The sequence below is a fragment of the Vombatus ursinus genome, unplaced genomic scaffold (assembly GCF_900497805.2).
Source record: "Vombatus ursinus unplaced genomic scaffold, bare-nosed wombat genome assembly UNPS02014793.1, whole genome shotgun sequence".
NCBI classification, from domain to species: domain Eukaryota; kingdom Metazoa; phylum Chordata; class Mammalia; order Diprotodontia; family Vombatidae; genus Vombatus; species Vombatus ursinus.
The window spans coordinates 11,826,912-11,846,048 of record NW_020954571.1 but is presented as its reverse complement, the minus strand read 5'-3'; the positions used below and the strand labels follow the sequence as shown (position 1 = coordinate 11,846,048).

General features: G+C 45.1%; 1 protein-coding gene across 1 annotated transcript in view; it reads right to left on the bottom strand.

Moving 5' to 3' along the window:
* The window catches only part of FAM102A (family with sequence similarity 102 member A), a 41,821-nt gene that overhangs the window by 4,684 nt on the left and 18,000 nt on the right, over positions 1–19,137 (bottom strand). The window contains exons 2-8 of the mRNA XM_027869420.1: positions 10,562–10,682; positions 10,223–10,252; positions 7,290–7,406; positions 4,789–4,835; positions 4,023–4,186; positions 906–1,010; positions 293–482 (exon numbers count right to left, since the gene is read on the bottom strand). Coding sequence (XP_027725221.1) covers positions 293–482; positions 906–1,010; positions 4,023–4,186; positions 4,789–4,835; positions 7,290–7,406; positions 10,223–10,252; positions 10,562–10,682 — 774 coding nt within the window. The remainder of the gene's footprint in view (positions 1–292; positions 483–905; positions 1,011–4,022; positions 4,187–4,788; positions 4,836–7,289; positions 7,407–10,222; positions 10,253–10,561; positions 10,683–19,137) is intronic.

Below are 19,137 nucleotides of genomic sequence, written 5' to 3'. Positions count from 1 at the left end.
ATCTCAGCTCTGACTCTTATTAGCTGTGTGACTCTAGGGAATTCACCTCATCTCTCTCAGCCTCAGTTTCTTCCCTTGTAAAATGGGGACAATAACCCTCCTACCACTTAGCATCTACCTCATAGAGTTGAGCTGTAATGCTCTGGACATGTGGACTACCATTCTGGGACAGCCTCAGAACTTGGTTCACCATCCAGAACCAGGAATGAACTCTAGGAAGAGACTCAAGGGTACCTTCACCTCAATAATCAATTATCTCCTTCCCCATCTCCTCCCCCATGCCCCACCCTACCTGAATGATCGATCTGACAAATGCAGAGGTCTGGGGGGCCGAGGAGGCTTTTCTGGTTTGTGCTCCCTCTCGCCCTCAGGGCACTCTACGGTCATGCTGAGGCCGCCAGAGGCACTGCTGCTGGTGGAGGTGTTTCTTCGGTGAGTCAAGTCTGACAAGCTGGAGGAGCGGGAGTGTTCAGTGCTGTAACCTGGGAGAAAGACAGGAATGGGTGTTCGGGGAGAGGCAAAGAAGCAGCGGTGACCACCCCTCCCTACGGCCACCCTAGGCAGGTGACAACTTGGCCGGGGGCAGGAAGGACAGGAAACCATCAGGTCTCCCCCTAACTTAAGGAAGTGGGTAGAAGGGCTTGGTCAAAGCTTTGAATCCGATTCCCAAGTCTCTATGAAATAGAAAAAGAAGAGCAGCGTGGAACAGTGAGCAAAGAGCTGGCCCCACAGTCAGAAACACCAGGGTTCGAGTTCCACCTCAGACACGTACTGGCTGTGTGGACTTTAACCTCTGAGACCAGGCCCTACAGCAGTAAGGCTGTGTGCAGCCCCACGGAGCTAAGGCATGTAAAAAAGCACTTTTCTGGCTTGGGTTCTGAGTGGTTATTACTATTATCATTTACCAGAGATCTTGGACTGCTGGCTGGCATAGCTGGAGTTACGGGAATGGCCGGAGTGGAACACTTCCTCTGGGCTTGACAAGTTCTGATCTGGCTCTTCAGGGACCCCTGGGAAGAAAGCAGTAAAGTTCATTATTGACTCTATGTGTGTGTGTCTGTGTGTGTGTGTGTGTGTGTGTGTGTGTGTGTGTGTGTGTGTGTGTCTGTGTGTCTTTCTCTCCCTGTCCTTCTGTCTCTCTCTGTCCATCCCTTTCTGTCCCTCTGTTTCTCTCCCTCTCTCTGTCCCTTTCTGTCCCTCCGTTTCTCTATCCTCTGTCCCTTTTTATCCCTCTCTATCTCTGTCTTTCTGTCCTTTTCTGTCTCTATCCCTCTCTATCTCTCCATGTCCCTCTCTGTCAGAAGGGTCCCAGCACCCCTGCTCATGGCCAGCACATGTTCAAGGGTCCATATTCACTGCTAGGAGTGCAGTCAGAGGGACCAGGAACCCCAGGCTTCTAAGCTCTCTGGGCAATAGGGAGTCCTGACCAACGTAACAAGGACTCAGAGAGCTGAAAAGGCCTTTTCCTGACAGAACAAAAAACCCTTATCTGAAATTTGAACTATGCTAAAGTCAAGACTCTCCACCCCTCCCCCCCCCCCCCCCCCCCCCCCCCCCAAACAGGGGGGGGGAAGGGCCCCCAATTTGTTTCCTTGGGGGGGGCCAAGTTAGAAGCAGAGCCAAGACCAGCACTCCCCAGGGTGTCTGGTGCCCCAAGGATCTGCTCTCTTTATCTTCTCTACCTCTGGAGGTTAGAAAACGCAGTCCCAGAGGGAGATCTAGGGAGGAGGCAATGAGAGGATATTAGAAGGAATTTTCTATGGGAAAAAGGTCAAGAGTTTATTTTAGGGGAGAAAGAACAGAGCAAAAATATGGCTAAACCAAGGAAGAGAATCAAGTCTGGAAAGGAGGGAATAGGCAGACGTTTGAAAGAACAGCCTCTCTACCCAGAGCATACTTTGTAATAATAAAAAACAATAAGAGCAGCTCATACCTATATAGCGTTTTTACATATAACACTAACATTCATGTAGCACTTTGAGGATTGCAAAGCACTTCACACATTTTCTTATTTGATCTTCACAACCACCCTGAAAGGAAGATGCTATTATTCCCTCATTTTACAGCTAAGGAAACTGAGGTTAAGACACTAAGTACCTGGCTAGGTTCATACTTCTGAGGCAGCATTTAAACCTGGGTCTTCCTGCCTGGGCCAATGCTCTATCCACTACCCTCTACTGCCCCTCACATTTAAGACGATAGATGGGAGCTGCCCATGACTGTTTCCTCTCTCCCTCTCCCCCACCCTACCTCTTCATCCCCTTCCCAAGAGCCAGAAGTCAGTTTGCCTGAGGCGTCTCCCAGCCCAGGGCTCAATTAGTAACTGGGTTCAACTGGCTCAAGACTGATTAGCTAGAGGGGGCACACCTAGTTTGTTTGAAATGGTTCCCTCTGGGAACTTCAACTCCTAAAACCTCAGAGCAAGGTTGGAGTGGCCTGGATACTAGAACAGGCTGGTTCCTTATGAACTTGCTTCCAAAGCTGAACTGGGCCTGACCAATGGTGAGTGCAGGAATAACCCAATGCGTCCATTGAGGGAGTTCTGGGTAAGTCGTAGTTTCAGTTCCTAGAGCTTGAGGTACTGAGTGGATGGGAATCAGAAGGATCCGACCTCAACTCCCCCCATTTTTTAAAGGGGGCATTTGCAAAGCTTTGTCAAAGGACCGTGGGGGAGGTAAGCATCCACTTCCCATACTCTTAAACTGTGGAAATGGGCTAGCTCTTCAAGAACTATGAAGCTTTGGAGCCCAAGAGGTTAATAGGGGCCAGCACGGTCAAGCATGACAACTCTCCCATGTTGCTGGCTAGTTCCTATACTTTCACGGTCTTCTTCTCTAGTTACTGCTACATTATCAACATTCTATCATATATCTTTGTCTCACATATGCTTGTGTCTTGATTTTCTAACAAGCAATGTGCTTTATTTATTCATTCCCTATATTTATGAATTGCTGGGGCAGATACAAAACTCAGGAAAGACTTGGTTCCCTGCCCTGATAGACCTCGGGCTAACAGAGACACTTCCAATTATAATGTACAATATTATACCCTAAGTCTGATGAGGTAGACCTGAATCAGTTCTCCCAACTCTAACCTCAACCTCTGTTTGCAAAACCAAGTGCTGTGTGGAGTGGAAACTGGGGAAGATGATTATCCTCCTAGGTGATTCATGGATTTTTAAGTCAGGTTTAAAAGGTTGGGTAGACTTTTTTGCAGAGGTGAGGGACTACGGGGTGTGAAACAGTGGAGACACTGTCAGACTCGGGTGACATGTCGGTTTTGCTGAGTTACTTCTTTTCTTCCTTTTCTTGTTTTTTGTTTTGGTTTCTGTTATAACAGATGCATCTGGGTAAGGGATGGCAAAGGTATATATTCAGAATGAAAGTGACATAAAAATAAAAGATAATAAAAAAAATTTTTTAAAGTAAAAATGAGAATGGAACTCAACAGGTGACAGAGGAAGGCATTACAGAAACAGAAAATAGTATGAACGAAGACACAGAGGAGCAAATAGAGTCTGTTCAGGGGTCAAAGAGTAAATCAGTTTGGCTAGAATATATATAGTACAAAGTTAGAGAAGCAGGTGGTACCAGACTGCTGAAAGCCTTGAATGCCAGGCAAAGATGATGTCTGAACTTTAAGCAGACAAAAAGCCACTGAAGATGCAGAGAAATTTCAGTTCAATTGTACACTATCTTGGTACCCGAGTGTTTACCTATTCGTATCTTACTCTAACACAATGATCTGGGCAGAGAAGCCACTTAATATTTGTGAAACTAAATTAACACAGTGTTAGGTGCAAACAATAGGAATCGATTAAATTTTTCTCCTGATAACCCAACCCAATAAATAGAAGTCACATGCTTTCCTCTAGAGAACAGGGGTTCTCCTTCTCCTCCCCTAGGAACCACATGACAAATATCTCATCTGACACTTAGGAAAGCCAGTACCCAGAGTTGGTCAATCATTTGCCAGAGGTCACAAAGCAAAGGCTCAGGAAGAGGAGAGGGTGGGTTTGCTACCTGATCCGAGGATGGTGGGTCTCGCCTTGGTCTGCCGGGGCCCCGTGAGGGTCGTGGAGCCACTGGCCGTGCTGCTGCTGCTGGAGGTACCCTCGCCCTTACAGGTCAGCTGGAGGGAGGTGTCCTGGCTGGGGATGATGATGGACTTGGCTGTGGAAGGTGGCCTGTAAGACAAGAGGTGGTGAGCATCAATGCCTCCTGCCATCCTGCTAGCCCATGGCTCCATGAAGCATTTCAACTAGGAAATAGTCAAAGCCTAGGTGGAAAGAAATACCCAATTTCCAGTTTCTCTGCAGAACCCTGGATTTTCATAAGCCATAGAGGCTAATCAAAACTGAGAAGGTAGGGGGCAGCTAGGTGGCGCAGTAGATAGAGCATGGGCCCTGAAGTCAGGAGGACCTGAGTTCAAATTCGGCCTCAGACCAAACACTTGACACTTACTAGCTGTGTGACCCTGGGAAAGTCACTTAACCCCAATTGCCTAAAAAAAACCAACAAACAGACCAAAAAAAAAAAAAAACTGAGAGAAGATTCACCATGGGCCAAGCACTGTGCTAAACACTAGAAATATAAACAGAAAAATCAGAGAGTCCAGGCTCTTCCCCTCTAATCTAAGTCTCCAAGACTTTTCCCCTTTCTCCTTTTCCCAGTCTGACCATCCTCAAAAGTCAACACCTTGACCGCAGATGGACTCTTCCGTCCCTTCCTTCAACACTTTATCCCCAAGAATGTAAGACATGACATCAAGAAAGGGTTAAAAACTCACGTCTTAAAGCAGGGGTCTCCGGAGAGCAAGGACATCCCAATGGTGACCTGTTAGGGAAAAATAAGACGACATGAGAATCAGAGAGAGAAATCATATGATGGAAATCATGCTAGACTGAATCTCAAGACCTAGAAGTGAATCCTTATTCAGACAGTTACTAGTTGAGTGACTACAGATAAATTTATTTCACTGAGGCAGTGAGGTGGTACAGTGGGTATTCAAATACCACCTCAGTCGATTACTGGTTGTGTGAGCATGGGAAAGTCACTTCATCTCTCAGCCTCGGTTTGTTCATCTGTAAAATGAGGATGATAATAGCAGCTACCCCATGGAGGGGTTGGCTGGAAGGATCAAATGTGGCAACATGCACTGTGCTCTGCAAACCCTAAAGGCACTATATGTAAATGCTAGCTCGTGTTATTATTTACTTGAGACCAAGTTTCCCCATCTATAAAAAGGAGCTGACACTTCAAATATTAATTCACATACATCTATAATCCTGGTGTTTACATAATGCTTTCCTCCTGAATGTCTAGGCCTTACAGGTTTATTAACCATAATTATTACTAATCAATAATAATCTGAACCTCCTCTAAGGCAAAGACCTAGAAATTTCATATTCTAGACCAGGAGTTCAGATGTCTGTGAACTTGGTTTCTAAAAAATATTTTAATAACTACTTCATTATGATTGGTTTCCTTTGTAATCATAACTACGTTAAGAGTTTGTGCATTTAAAAACACTGATCTGAGGCAGCGAGGTGGCACAGTAGATAGAGCTCCTGTTTTGGAGTCAGGAGGACCTGAATTCAAATCTGGCCTGAGATACTTGACATTTAGTAGCTGTGTGACCCTGGGCAAGTCACTTGACCCCATTTGCCTCAACAAAAAGCAAAAAAAACAAAAACAAAAACAAACCACCAATCTGAGAAGGGATCATCAGTAGGCCTCACTATGCTCTCAAAGGGTTCTATTACACAAAAAGGTTATGACCCCCTACTCTAGACCGTGATCTAGAACTGTGGAGCTGCCACCCCCCCATCTCAAAACTGAGATGTTCCCAGTAACAGCCACGTTGTACAATGACTAACTTTGATAGATTTGGTCCTTCTCAGCAATGCAAGGCTCTAAGACATTTCCAGAGGTCTCATGATGGAAAATGCTATCCACATCCAAAGAAAGAACTATGGAGTTTGAATGCAGATCGAAGCATACTATTTGCTCTTTTTTTTCCTTCTGTTTCATTTTGTTTTCTCTTTCTTGTGGTTCCTCCTCTTGATTCTAATTCTTCCTTACAATATGACTAATGTGAAAATACATTTAATAGGAATGTATATGTAAAGCCTATATCAGATTGCATGCCATCTTGAGGAGGGTAGTGGGAATGAAGGGGGAGAAAAATTTAAAACTTAAAAGCTTATGGAAGTGATTGTTGAAAACTCAAAATAAATTAATTGGAAAAGAAAAAACTTGAGATATTCCACTAAGGAAGTCCTCTTTGTCAGGTTGTTTAGTTTCTCTAGCCCTGAAATGCACAAGCTCTGAATCTGTCTATATTCCTAAGTACACAGAATACTGGAACTTTGGTTCTCTATTTTTGGATTTCTTTTACTATCTACTCTTTCCTGCCTCTTAATACTAATTCCCTCAGTTCCAAAACAAAGACCAAACCTCCCTCCCCACATCAGGTTTTCTAAACCCAAATGCTGACAAGCATTTGGCCTGAATTGTATATGCATCCTAGCACAGAGGATCCTGAGAAGCCTTCATTTTTTCTTGGTAGCCTGGTAGCTGTCTGATACTGGCAACTAGGACTGCCAGCTAGCTCCTTACTCCTACACATCCCCCAGACTCTCCCTGGAGACAAACATGCTTGTATTTTATCTGTTCAAGGAGGATGTTGTTGGGACCAGATTGTTTTCTTAGGCAGATGGATGGGTGTGGATAGCAAAGAGGAACTGGGCTCCTCTGGAGGAGGAAGCCGCCCTTCATGTCCCTCTCTCCTGGGGGAGGCAAAGACAACAGAGTTCAGAGGAAGCTGCCTCCTCTAACAACCTCAGCCAGCACGTGGCTGGGTCAGGGAGAGATGAGTGTGTTACTATAGACCAGGTGACTGCCAGCCTTCAAAACCACCACTCACGAGGATGGGGTGTATCACAATTTATGCTAGATAAATAGAAAAGTCAGATTTCTCATTCACTTTATTCCTAGGGTACCACCCAAGGAAGTAAAAAGGTTAGAGAACAGTTCTTTGGAAGTCTAGCTTAACCTCTGTGGATCTCAGTGTCCTCACATGTGAAATAAGGGAGACGAACCAGCTCATCTCCAAATGTCCCTTCTAGCTCCAAATCTGTGCTCTCTAAGATGTCTTCAATGTGATGTGGCTCTAGTCTGACTTTGTTATGGCCATACCAGCTGCTGGAGGTAAGGGGGAGCCAGGGAGGGGAAGGCAAAGGGGAGGGAAGAAAGGGAAGAACCTGGTCTTCCTGTCACTGGAGATACCTTTAAGATGGAGTTGTCCTGCCGGGTGTTCTTGGTATCATACCCTTCTAATAAGCAACATCGGACAGTGGAACCAGAGCCAGCAAATTCGGCCAGATTCAGGTCCGCAAATCCTAGCTGGAAGGAAGGAAGTGGGGGAGACGGGTGAAGGGGGAGAGAGGGACATTTTGGTTAGTCCATGAAGGAAGATGCAGGTGTCCTGGAAAAAGATAAGAAAGGGGCAGAGACTAACATCGGTGTTAATAGCTCAGCTACTATGAGTGGGAAGTAGTCTACTCCTAAGGATATCTGGCTACCTCGGCCCTGGATGCCAGGCTAACCTGGAAGTCTGGGAGGAGGAAGGAGAAATGCAAATTCTGAGCCAGCCACAAGAGTGTTAAACTGCCGTGGGACTGTTGCATAACCAAGGACAGGGAAGGCACTAGGTCAATGATGTGAAAAAAACAGAATCACACATCTATACCACATAATAAGGCCCTCTTTGTCCTCAGTATTCCCAGCATGCACCCTGGCCCTCACGCCAAGAGATGAAAGGCTATTGTTGTCGATGAAACCGACACATAGTTCCCTGGAAACAAGAATTCGGGTCTGTAGGAAACCACCAGTAGTAGCAGAAGCAGCAAGGAATAAAAGAATCAGCTTTAAGCCTACAGGTCCCTGTAGGAGATTTTTGGTGGACTGTTCCCTGGGCTGGACACACCTGGGCACACAACACCTCCCAGACACATACACCCCCCACCCCCAACAAATGAGGGTCAGCTAGAAAAAAGTATCCATTGGAGAATAAAAGAGGCAAACTGGTCTGAACAGGCAGGGAAGGAAGGAAGTTCAAATGTTTCCAATAGATTATCCTCATAACCGACTATGGATAAGAGTTCATTAGTGAAGGACGAGTGGCTGTGGCAGGGGGACAGTTTAAGATCAGGGTGCTAATACTCAGAGTCCTACGCTGCTCTTCAAGGACATTCTGACTAAAGCAACAAAAGTAGGGGGCAGGGGGGCTGAACCCCTTCTCCCAGGAGCAGCCACTGAGCAAGGGCATCTCAACATAAACCAGACCAAGAGATGAAAGAAAAAGGGGGCGTGGCAGAGATGGTGATGGTACAGAAGAGAGTAGAAGCATGGGAAAAATCCAAACTGAAAAAAAAAATCCCTGAATCAAGACAGTTTAATTTCCCTTCACCAAGAAACCTAATGATGGGCATTCTGAATTAGTGCCCATCTGTGATGAGGCAGGGTGGTACGGCTCAAGCTGAATCTATTCTCTCTTAGGGAGGAAGCTGGAGAATGGCTTTTATATGTGGATGCCCAGTTTCCCATTTTAGTCAGGAGATGGTGAGTGAATTCTGAGGAGTTTAATAAAGCTTAGTCAAGCAGTGCCTTGGACTGAATACTGAGTCTTTTTTTAGAGCCCACACACATTTTGAGCTAGGTAGAGGGAGAGTGGGTGGGGTCTCCAAACTGAAAGCCTCTCTTGATGCAAATCAAATTTAAGTAAGTTAGCTCAGTACCATTACCTTAAAGACAAAAAATATCATTCCCCTATCATGCATAAGGCACAGCATTTGAAGGATTTTTCATCATTTCCTGAGAATAATTCACTCCAGTTAAATGCACCATATGGGGAAGAGGCTTATCAGGATGTCAAAGGTAACACTCACCTTGATTACTGCTGGTGAGTACAGACCCTCTACCTAAGGCACTGAAATCCCCATATTCTCCCTGTCCCCCTTATTCTGATCAAGCAATATTCTCTCTAGAGGTCCAGGTACCAATGTTTTGCTGAAAGAGCCATTTTCCAAAGAAGAAGCCTGCTACAGGGACTGGATGGTGAAATGAAAAAGATGCTATTTATTTAGCCCTGAACTCTCATGTTAACTAGGGCTTTCTTTCCCAGCTAGGAACTTCTGTTCTCATCCAGTTCAGAGAGGTGTCAGGAGAAGTACCCATTTTGAAAGCATCTTCACCTGGCCAGGTTCCAGGGACCACCACTCCCAGTGACATCAGAAACAGGGCAGAGAGTTGGTCCCAACCCCAACTATTCTTCCTGACCTCCAGCTGGGAATCAGCAGAATGGGCTGCCTGCCCAGCTGAAGGATGTACTCTTGGCAGCACCATGCCAACTACCGAGTATGGATGACAGGGTCAAGCCAGAGGCATTTTCCTTTCTTCCTCCAGCCCAGCCAATTCCCCCAGGGCATAATACAGACCAGCAATGCCATTTTCCTGACTCAAACTGGGACAGGAATGATGGAGATAACAGATCTGATCCTACCTGGCACTGCCAGATAGTGATACCTAGGTTTAGTCTCTCTAGTAACAAGGAGTGAGGAAAAAGGATGTCCCCCACTAGTCAGGAGAGAGATTCTCCATCTTTACAGACAATAGATGGCAGGCTTTGAGTACAACAGGGAGAATTTAAGTTCTTACACATAAAGAACTCTAATAGAATGGGCTATTAAATACAACTGGCAGGTAGGTGGCACAGTGGATAGAGCTTCAGGCCTGAAGGCAGGAAGACTCATCTTCCTGGATTAAAATCTGGCCTCAGACACTTATTAGCTCTGTGACCCTGGGCAAGTCACTTAATCCTGTTTGCCTCAGTTTCCTCATCTGTAAAAATGAGCTGGCAAAGGAAATGGCAAACCACTCCAGTATCTTTGCCAAGAAAACCCCAAATGGGGTCAAAAGGAGTCAGATGGGACTGAAAACTACTGAACACCACCAAGTTAGAAAGTACAGAAACTGAGAACCTTCTAATCTTAGCAGAAGGCAGGGAGGGAAGAGAGGGAATTGGAAAAAGGAGAGTTAATCTGGGATATTTAGGGCAGTCCTGCCTATAGACAGGAAAGCTGGATATCTTTTTCTTTCCCCTCTGGTATTTCTGTCTCTGGAAAACCATGCCCAAGGGGATTGTTATATAAGACTCTTACCTTGGAGTAGGCCTTCCCACCTTTCAGTTCCTACAGAAAGAGAACAGCACGTGTCAGCAGGATTACTAAAGCAACTAAAAGAACCTGTCACTCACTCACCTATCCCCCAGGCCCCCACTTGGGGACTTACCACCCCAACCTGGATTGCCCTCAGAAATAAAAAAAAAAAATAAAAATTAAAAAAAAAAAAAAAAGGCCTGAGCTAGGCTTCACAGTGAATCAAGGGCACAATCTCAGCCAGAACCTACCAACTTTGACTTCACTGTGTCTCATTTAAACTTAACCCATCAAGTGACCCCTCACAGGGACTGTTCCTGCCTCCCATAAAAACAAACTCACCTTTCTGACCGAAACTCTGCAGATACAGGCATCCAGAAGGCCGGTGGCCGGATTAGCACTCATTTTACACACAAAGGTAAACCTCTTCCGCCATCGGACACAATTCTCTTGCACTTCCTCCCTAAGGGTGAAGAACAGGGGTAAAGTTAGACTGGCCTAGGGGTGCCACTTATTTCCTTCAGAACAGAGAAGATGAATTTACCAACTCAAGGGAATAACAATAATAGCTAACATTTATACAGTACTTTAAGTTTTACCAAGCGCTTTGCATATATATGATCTCATTTCATCCTCACAAGAACCCAGGGAGACAGGTGCCATTATAATCCCCATTTTACAGATGAGAAAACTGCAGCTGAGAGAGATAAAGTGACTTCGCCCAGGGTCACCCAGTTGATAAGTGTCTGAGGTGGCACCAAGCCTGAAGTCTTCCTGACTCCAAGACCTGTCAGGCTGGTCTGAAAACTTGGCTTTCAGACCTATAGTCCTCATAGGCTCATTTGTCCATCAGAACTCTCCAGCAGGGTGGGGTGATAGCTTACGAAGCCAAAGGCAGAGAAAATCAGCTCCATTTTTGCTGTCAGGGAGTTTATTTCCTGACTGCTGGAAATTCAGAGAGGACGTGGGAGTAGGGCGGAGGGTGTGTGGGGAGATGGCAGGGGAGGCTGACTGAACAATGTCTCAGCAGCGTGAAGTGGGATCTGGGGGTGGGCTATGTGCAGGGAGAAGGGTATGTGGGTGGACTGAAAAGGGGAGTGGGTGGTAATGTGAGAACAAGCAAACGGGCCTCTCGTGTGCTCAGGGCTGGGAAGTACTAAGCAGAGTGTGCATAGAGCCATGTATCTGTACGCGTGAGAGAAGGCGGGTGCTGGCTCTGCGTGCAGGCAGGAGCAAGCACGCCTGGCTCAAATGCACTGGGAGAGGCTGCTTACAATTCACATTACCAGCCCTATTCCGTTTGGAGGCTCTGAAAAGAGAGCTTTCTCATCTTTTTGGAGCTCCACAGTGGACCTGCCTGACGAACTGCTTAGGGAGGGGTGGCTGAAGCCCCATGAATCCAAACAGGAGGATCAGCTAGAGAGATTATCTCTAGAATCATTCAACACAACAGGAAAGGGAAGAGAAGGTAGGGTGGAGAGGAGTGGGGCAGCTGAGAAAATGAACATCTCCACACCCACTGTGACCCCAGAGAGGGAGTCCAAGTTACCAGCCAGGTCACAGGGAGGGAAGATTAGGCCTCCAGTGCTGGATGATCTTGTAGATAACTCAATCAAAGATTCACCAGAACCTTTTTTGCCGGCAGCCTGTTTTTGGGTTAGGAGATGCCCGGAAAGTCCTGCGATGATCCTTAGCGAACATCTGGGAATCCCATGGAACCCAGTGAAGGGTAATACCACTCAGAAACCAATACTTTTCCCAACTGTCCCATCAGCTTAAATAATGTTAAGGATAAAAAGACCCTCTGCCGTCCCCCTGTGGAACACCACCTTAGAAAACAATCATCTAGGAAGAACTGGTCTATAACTGGGAGGCAATATAGCTCAGGGACATTCCCCAAGGGCTCAAGAACTACCCCCAAGCTTTAAAGATTCATTATATGATCCCTTTCTGGGCTCCCTTTTGTAAACTGGGGATTTGTGTATAACACCCTCCATTTCCACTCACTTTTCCCATTTCTTATAAGTTAATATTGTAGAAAATGAGGCAGTCGTGAAAGCCCTTTTGGGCTCTCTGAAAAACTCTAGGGCATCACAAGTAATTTCATAGCTATGGCATGAACGGAAGGCCTAATCCCTCTCCTGGGACAGAGGCACCCTGAAGAAGCAGATGCTAATCTCCGCTCCACCACTAATTTATGACCCTGGAACTTCTCTGTGCCTCTACTTTCCAGTAAATTGGCATCTATACACCCAGATTATAAACCAGTCAGGGAGTGACTCAAAACTTCTTATCCATTGATGAGTCACAGAAACATCAGGCCATCAAAATCCCCCATTTCCAGTGTTCCCCTTCTGAGATGATCTCCCACCTACTACAGGGCATTGACCTTTTATGTATGTAATTGTTTGCCTATTGTCTGCCTCACTGGCAGGGACCATGTTTTTACCTTTCTTTATATCCCCAGCACTAAATGCTGTGCCTGGCACATAGTAAATGTTTATACTTGCTGACTAACTGGGGACTGTCTTTTTCAACCATTCTGTACAAATGGTGGCTTAGCTCATGGAATCATAGACTTAGAGCTGGAAGAGACCTTAGAGGCAACTAAGTTCAACCCTCTTATTTTTACAGATGAGGAAACTGAGGCTGTGAGGATAACTGACTTGCTCAGCTAAGATGTGTCTGAGATAGGATATGAACTTGGGTCTTCCTGATTGCCAAGTCCAACACAACACTTCTATCCACATTTCTTGGTCAACCCATAATCACTACTTCCTTTAAGAAGCTTTCCCTGATTAACTCCACCCACAGTGAGCACCACGCCTATCCCTCCCTCACCTACTATATTGAAGGCCCTGCCTTTGCTGAGGGATTCAAGTATGAAGCTGAGCTTCCAGTGTAAGTTAATAGCTGACTTAGTTTAGCAGGCAGGCCATTTTCCAGGAAACAAAAATGGGTATGTGATAGTGAAACCCTGGGAAACCCTAGCTAAGCAAAGACAAAGTGAGGGAGGGAGGGCAACCTTTTTCTGTGTGTCACCACATCACAGGGTCTTTACATGGAAGAAATCTCAAGGTAATTTAGTGATTTTACAGGTAAGAAGAATGAGGCCTAAGAAAGTATCATCCAGGGTCACCCAGCTGACAAGTGTCCGAGGTAGCATTGGACCTCAGGTCTTCCTGACTCAAGACCAGTGTTCTAAAGCTGGGCCTTCAAAGCCATAGTTCTCATGGTCTCTTTTGTCAAAGAAATTACCCAAGGTCACCCAGGTAAGGTGGCAGGTGACAGATTCAAACCCAGATCCCCTCATTCCAAGTTCAGTGTCCTTTCCATTTGTCTACTTTGACTACTTTGTCTTAGGGCAGCTAGGTGGTATAGCAGATGAAACACTGGGTTTGGAGTCAGGAAGACCTGAATTCAAATCTAGCCTCAGATACTTACTTAACTGTTTGACTCTGGGCAAGTCACCTAAACTTGTTTGCCTCAGTTTCCTCATCTGTAAAATGAGCTGGAGAAGAAAATGCCAAATTACTTCAGTATCTTTACCAAGAAAACCCCAAATAGGGTCACAAAAAGACACAACCGAACAACATTATGTATTGTATGTCTTAGCAAGACATACAATGACTATTTATTTTCTTACCACAGTATTTTAAACTTTCTTATCAATGTCTTTCCAAGCTGCCACCAACAACCTGTTCTTTCTGGTCTCTCTTGAATTTTTTCCCAGTCCCTCCCCACCCCCTACTCACATGACACACTTTTCAGAACTTGGGGACCTTTCAGTGAATCAAAAACTGCATGGAGTTTGGGGAGAGAGGCTACAGGAGATACAAGGATGGTCTCTCTGGAATAAACTTAAAAGCAGGAGGGGCAGAAACTGGACCCTAGAAAACAATGGCTAAGAACACCCAATGGGAACCCACAGCTCGCCCCTGCATAGGTAAGAAGTTAGGAAGCCATCTGACACTGTTTGGAGGCTGCAGATGGATTCTCTCGGTGTTGAAACTGGAATCTGAGACTATTCAAAACTTAAGCTGTCCTACCTCTCCCTCCCTTCTTCCTCACCCTTCCCACTGGAGAGTCAGATGACAGACTCCAAAAGACTTAAACGGATCCTAGGTTAGACATGCTGGAACATCCAAAAGAGATTAGTCACTTGGAACAAAATACTTAACAGAACTGTGGGATTTTTTTTTTCCTTCTTCTTTGTGAAGGACTAGCTTTGGGTTGAATGCAGGTAAGGTGGTGGCCTACACATGATTCAAATCTCTCCTGCTAGGGCTGATCCAGTTAAAGCACATTGATTCAAGACACTGGAGGGTTCCCCAGGCATAGGTAACAGTCTCTTTCTCTCTCTCTTTCCCTTATGGGAAAATGAACCCAACTCATTGTACATATTTTGCCCATTATGCAACAAGCTGGTTGTTTGTTGGCTTACCACTGTTAACTTCCTTCCCATTTCCACCAAGTTGATAAACACTCATTTATCACTACTCCCCTGGAAATGAGATAGCATGACCATCTTTATTTTTTCAAGAGGTCATGGAGCTATGCCACACAATCTATGGTATGAGCACAATTACCAACTGTGCTCAGGAGGACTTGAGCTATAGTCCCGGGTGGACCTTACCAGGCCTCAGTGTTCCCTGGGGACCTGACCAGTACAGATCCGTAGGCTCACCCAGTAAATGTTTGTTCAGTAAATATTTGTTGGACTGAACAGCCTGGGTTCTTGAGTAATGAAAGCAAGTCTATTTTGTGACTTGCTATAAGGCTTTGGACAAAGTTGTCTTTATGCCTCAGCCTCAGTTTCTCTACCTATAAAAAAAGAGAGAGGAAATGTGGGCACTCCCATCACAAGATGTTATGAGAAGTAATAAGATCCTATTTATCAGCAGCTCAGGGATGCAAGGTAGACAAAAAAAGAGCTGTTACCGTTGATATTAATACTGGGGTGGAGAAAAGTCGTAGAAGCTTGTTGATAAGGTAAACAAGAGACAAGGAAAAACTCTCCAAAACCTCAGAATGGAGGAATCCTGGAGTTTAAAGGTGTCCCTAAACCCAAAGATTCCCCTCACACAAGATTCCTTCCTTTCTTTGCAGAGGTAAGGAACTATAGGTGTGGAATACTGAATACACTGCTTTTTATTCTTTGTTACAAGGAAGTGTTCTTTGTATAAGGAGGAAGGGAAGGATAAATTAGGAAACAAAGACTACGTAAAAACAAAAGGTATCAATAAAATGAGTTTATTAAAAGAATAAGCTATAAGCTTATATGGAAGGACTCTAAGGGATACAGGAAAGTGGAATAATAAAAAATATATAATTAGTAAATCAGAGATGTAACTTTAAGAGTGAAAGAGGACCAGAAAGGTAGGTTGGGACAATGGGAAAAGCTCTGATTCTGAAGCCAGAGGACCCAGATTCAAATCCTACATCAAACACTGCCTGTCTGACTTTGGACAAGTCCCTCTGCCCCTCTGGGCCTCAGTTTCCTAATCTAGAAAATGAAGGAAGATTGGAAGTGATGGCCTCTGGGGTCCCTTCCAACCTTAGATATGTCCTTCTAAGAGAAACTTGGATATTTAGTGAAATAGTAGTGAACATGAAGGACGCCAGTTCTGAAAGTGGATCTCTGAAACTTAGGACAAAAGATTGTTCATTTGCAGAACTTGTTGGGGGGGGGGGGGGTGAAAGCAACCACCCAGCCAAATGTCAGATATTTTCCTTTTATCCAACTGATACTATAGCTGCACTAGGAACCATCTTTTGGGAAGGTAATTTTTAAAAAATATTTTGATATACTAAATTTTTTAATATTTTAAAAACCTTCTCTTAATAGTCTCAAAGTCTCTTCCATTCAACATGGGGCGTGGAAAAATAGAAATAACACAGAGAAAAGAAAGGGATCTTCTATGAGAGCTTGGGAGAGGTCGCTTTAGCTATCCCAACAGCCTGATATTTTGGGTGCCTAACCATCCTGCCTGCTGTCTCAGGGCAGGTAATTATAGGGACGGTATTTCAAAAGTGACTTCAGAAGAGTTTCATTTTCAGCTTTGAGATTCTCTGGATATACAATTAAATCAAACCCCAGGGAGGTGAGGATGACTGAGGCTCAGAGTCATGGAGGGGACCACCCCCAGCCCACCTCAATAATCACAGGCCTCCTGCCGCAATGGGCCTGACCCAAACCAGAGAGGCAGGGACAAAACCCAGCTCTATTTCTGGGTCCTCCTGAAATAGACAAAGCTACACCAAGCTAGATGGATTCCTGTCCAACAAACCTTCCCATAAACACTTTAAAGATGTTTAGAAAATCTATCTTTACTGCCACATGTTCAGGTCCTTTGAATGGATCACCCTAGTGAAAGAGGTGAGAAGGGAATCTTTTACATTCTTTGTGTTTCAAGAGAGGAAAGGCCTGGATTCCTTCCCTAAGTGTGGCTGTCCCTGACCCCTGACACCCCAACTGGGGAATACTGAACCCACATCTGCTACTCAGCACCTGCCTGCTCCTGGGTCCTGGATGATAGAGCAATAGGAGGACAAGACTTGGGGTGGCAACAGGACACCCCAAAGCACTCTTTTGCCTTGCTGGGGGGGGGTTCCAGAAAAATAATAATAGCTAGCACTTTACATAGGTTATCTCATCTGACCCCCAAAACAACCTGGGGTGGTAGGTGCAATTATTATCCCTATTTCACAGATGAGCAAACTCAAGCCAAGGCAGTTAAGTGTCTGAGGACAGAATTTTGAACTGAGGTCTCCCTGATTCTAAGTCTCCCTGACTTAAGGGGACAACACAAACAACTCTGTAGGTAGGGTTAGACCTTGATTTGAGCACCCTCCAAAATAACCAGTCACCCCGAGAATTATAAGCAAGGGTTCCACTTCAAACTGTAAGCTTATGTAGCTTTTTGGTCACTCAGTCCCATCTCCTTTCAATTTGGTTTCCACCAGGTAGAAAGAAAGCCACTAGTTAGAGCCAGGGAAGCTGGAGGCAGACAGGAGGGAGGGAAAAAGCCATTTTTCTAACTACAGAATCTCACAGTTTAAAACGCTTCAAATTTCACACCCTGAGCTAGGCTGGCAGACTACAGCTAAAATTAGGTTTACTTCAAATGGGTTAATTCCAATGTAACAGAGTCTCCAATTTCTTTGATGGGAGGGTCTTGCTTTTACCCCTCTCCGTCCTATAAAGAATTTAGGGAGTACAGTTTACTGGGTCAGGAGCAAAGAACAAACCATATTTTACTCCCAAACTTTTCACCTCTGCATGGCATAAAAGTAACCTCAGGCCTTGGATCATAAAATGTCCAAGCTGGAAAGAAGTTTAGCAGTGCTCTAGTCTACCACTCCCTCCCCTCACCCCTACCCTCATTTACAGATGGGGGAATTGAGGCCCAGAGAGGTAAAGCGACCTAATGCCCAAGTTTATACAGATTATATAGCAGAACCCAGGTCCTCTGATTCCAGTTTTTTCCCACTGAACTCCTGGAAACCCCTGGACCAAAAGAGCTGAAAAAAATGCCACAGTAGATAAGGGTCTAGGAAAACCTTTCCTCCAATCAAGGGCCTGGGTTGGAACTGGTATTCTGCAGCCCCCAACAAGCTCCAATGGGCACACATACCCAACAACAAAAACAACCACCGCCTCAATTCAATTCTCCCAAGAACAGGGGGCTGGCCGGCTGACTCCCTGGCAAAGCCAACACAGCAATGATGATGCAATAGCAGTTTCCGACTGATGAAAGCCAGATCGGCCCAGAGATGCAAATGTCTAATAAGGAAACAATTCAAATCCAGAACATCTGCTACCATAGGGGTCCCAAGGAAGGGGCTCACTAAAACTTGGGTTGAGAAACCACTGGGCTCATGCGTTAACGCTGCAGCCACAGTCCACGTCTGCTTCCTCTTGGCTACAGACTTGTCAGGAAGGAGACGGAATGCAGGTTGCTCCAGACCTGACATTATCAGTTCCCTCCTCCACTGACAATTCTCCAAAACATAAATGATGTCAACTGGAAAATGTTCAGTGAGTAGATTCTCTGGAAGTCACTCTGTTCTCTGATAAGCGTGGCATTCAGAGATTCCAGCAGATAAATGTTTCCAGAGAGAATTTATTCTTCGGGACTGCCAGACACAAGTACTTCTTAACCGCTCCAGACATAAATACTTTCTTCAGTCCTCAAGTCAAGCCAGGGAGAAGCCTAAAAAACCTCTCACTAGAGGTGGGGAGACTGAGGTGGGGAGTCATGGCTGGGCATTAGAGACTCAAACAAAAAGGTGATGTTAAATTTAGGGGGCTCTGATGAGAAAGATAACAATTCACATTTGCAGAGAGTGCTTTCATCCACGGAAAATCACAGCTGGAAAGGTAGAATGTCTGGTCCAATTCTTTGACACAAGGCAGAAAGGCACCCATACCTGCATGTGATGTAAAAGTAATATATTCCTACAACATAGCTGCCATGCTGGACACTGTTAAGTGCAAATGGGGTCTGCATCAGGCAACTAGCTTTGGGAGGAACAGAAACAGGCAATACCAGCTCCTCTGCCCTCCCAACAATGCAGACTGGCTTGACACCTTGGATGGTGATATCCATAAATGTCATTCACACCAGGGCCAGTGACTCATTCTTCCTACCTCTACAGACATCAGAATAAGACTGTCATGGATCCAAGAGAAACTGATGGCTTTGTAAAGATCTACCCCTCACTTATCCTGGTCTGTTCTGGATAGTCAAGGCCCAGACCCACTTAAATTCCAAAGAGAGTCAGTGTAAGTCATAGAAAGCTACAGATTCCAACAACACGGAAAAGAGCACTAATTTATTAACAAAAATGGGAGTATTTCTCCCTTGAGAGCCTAGTATTTGTATAAATATTTACAGGCAGTATAAAAAAAATGC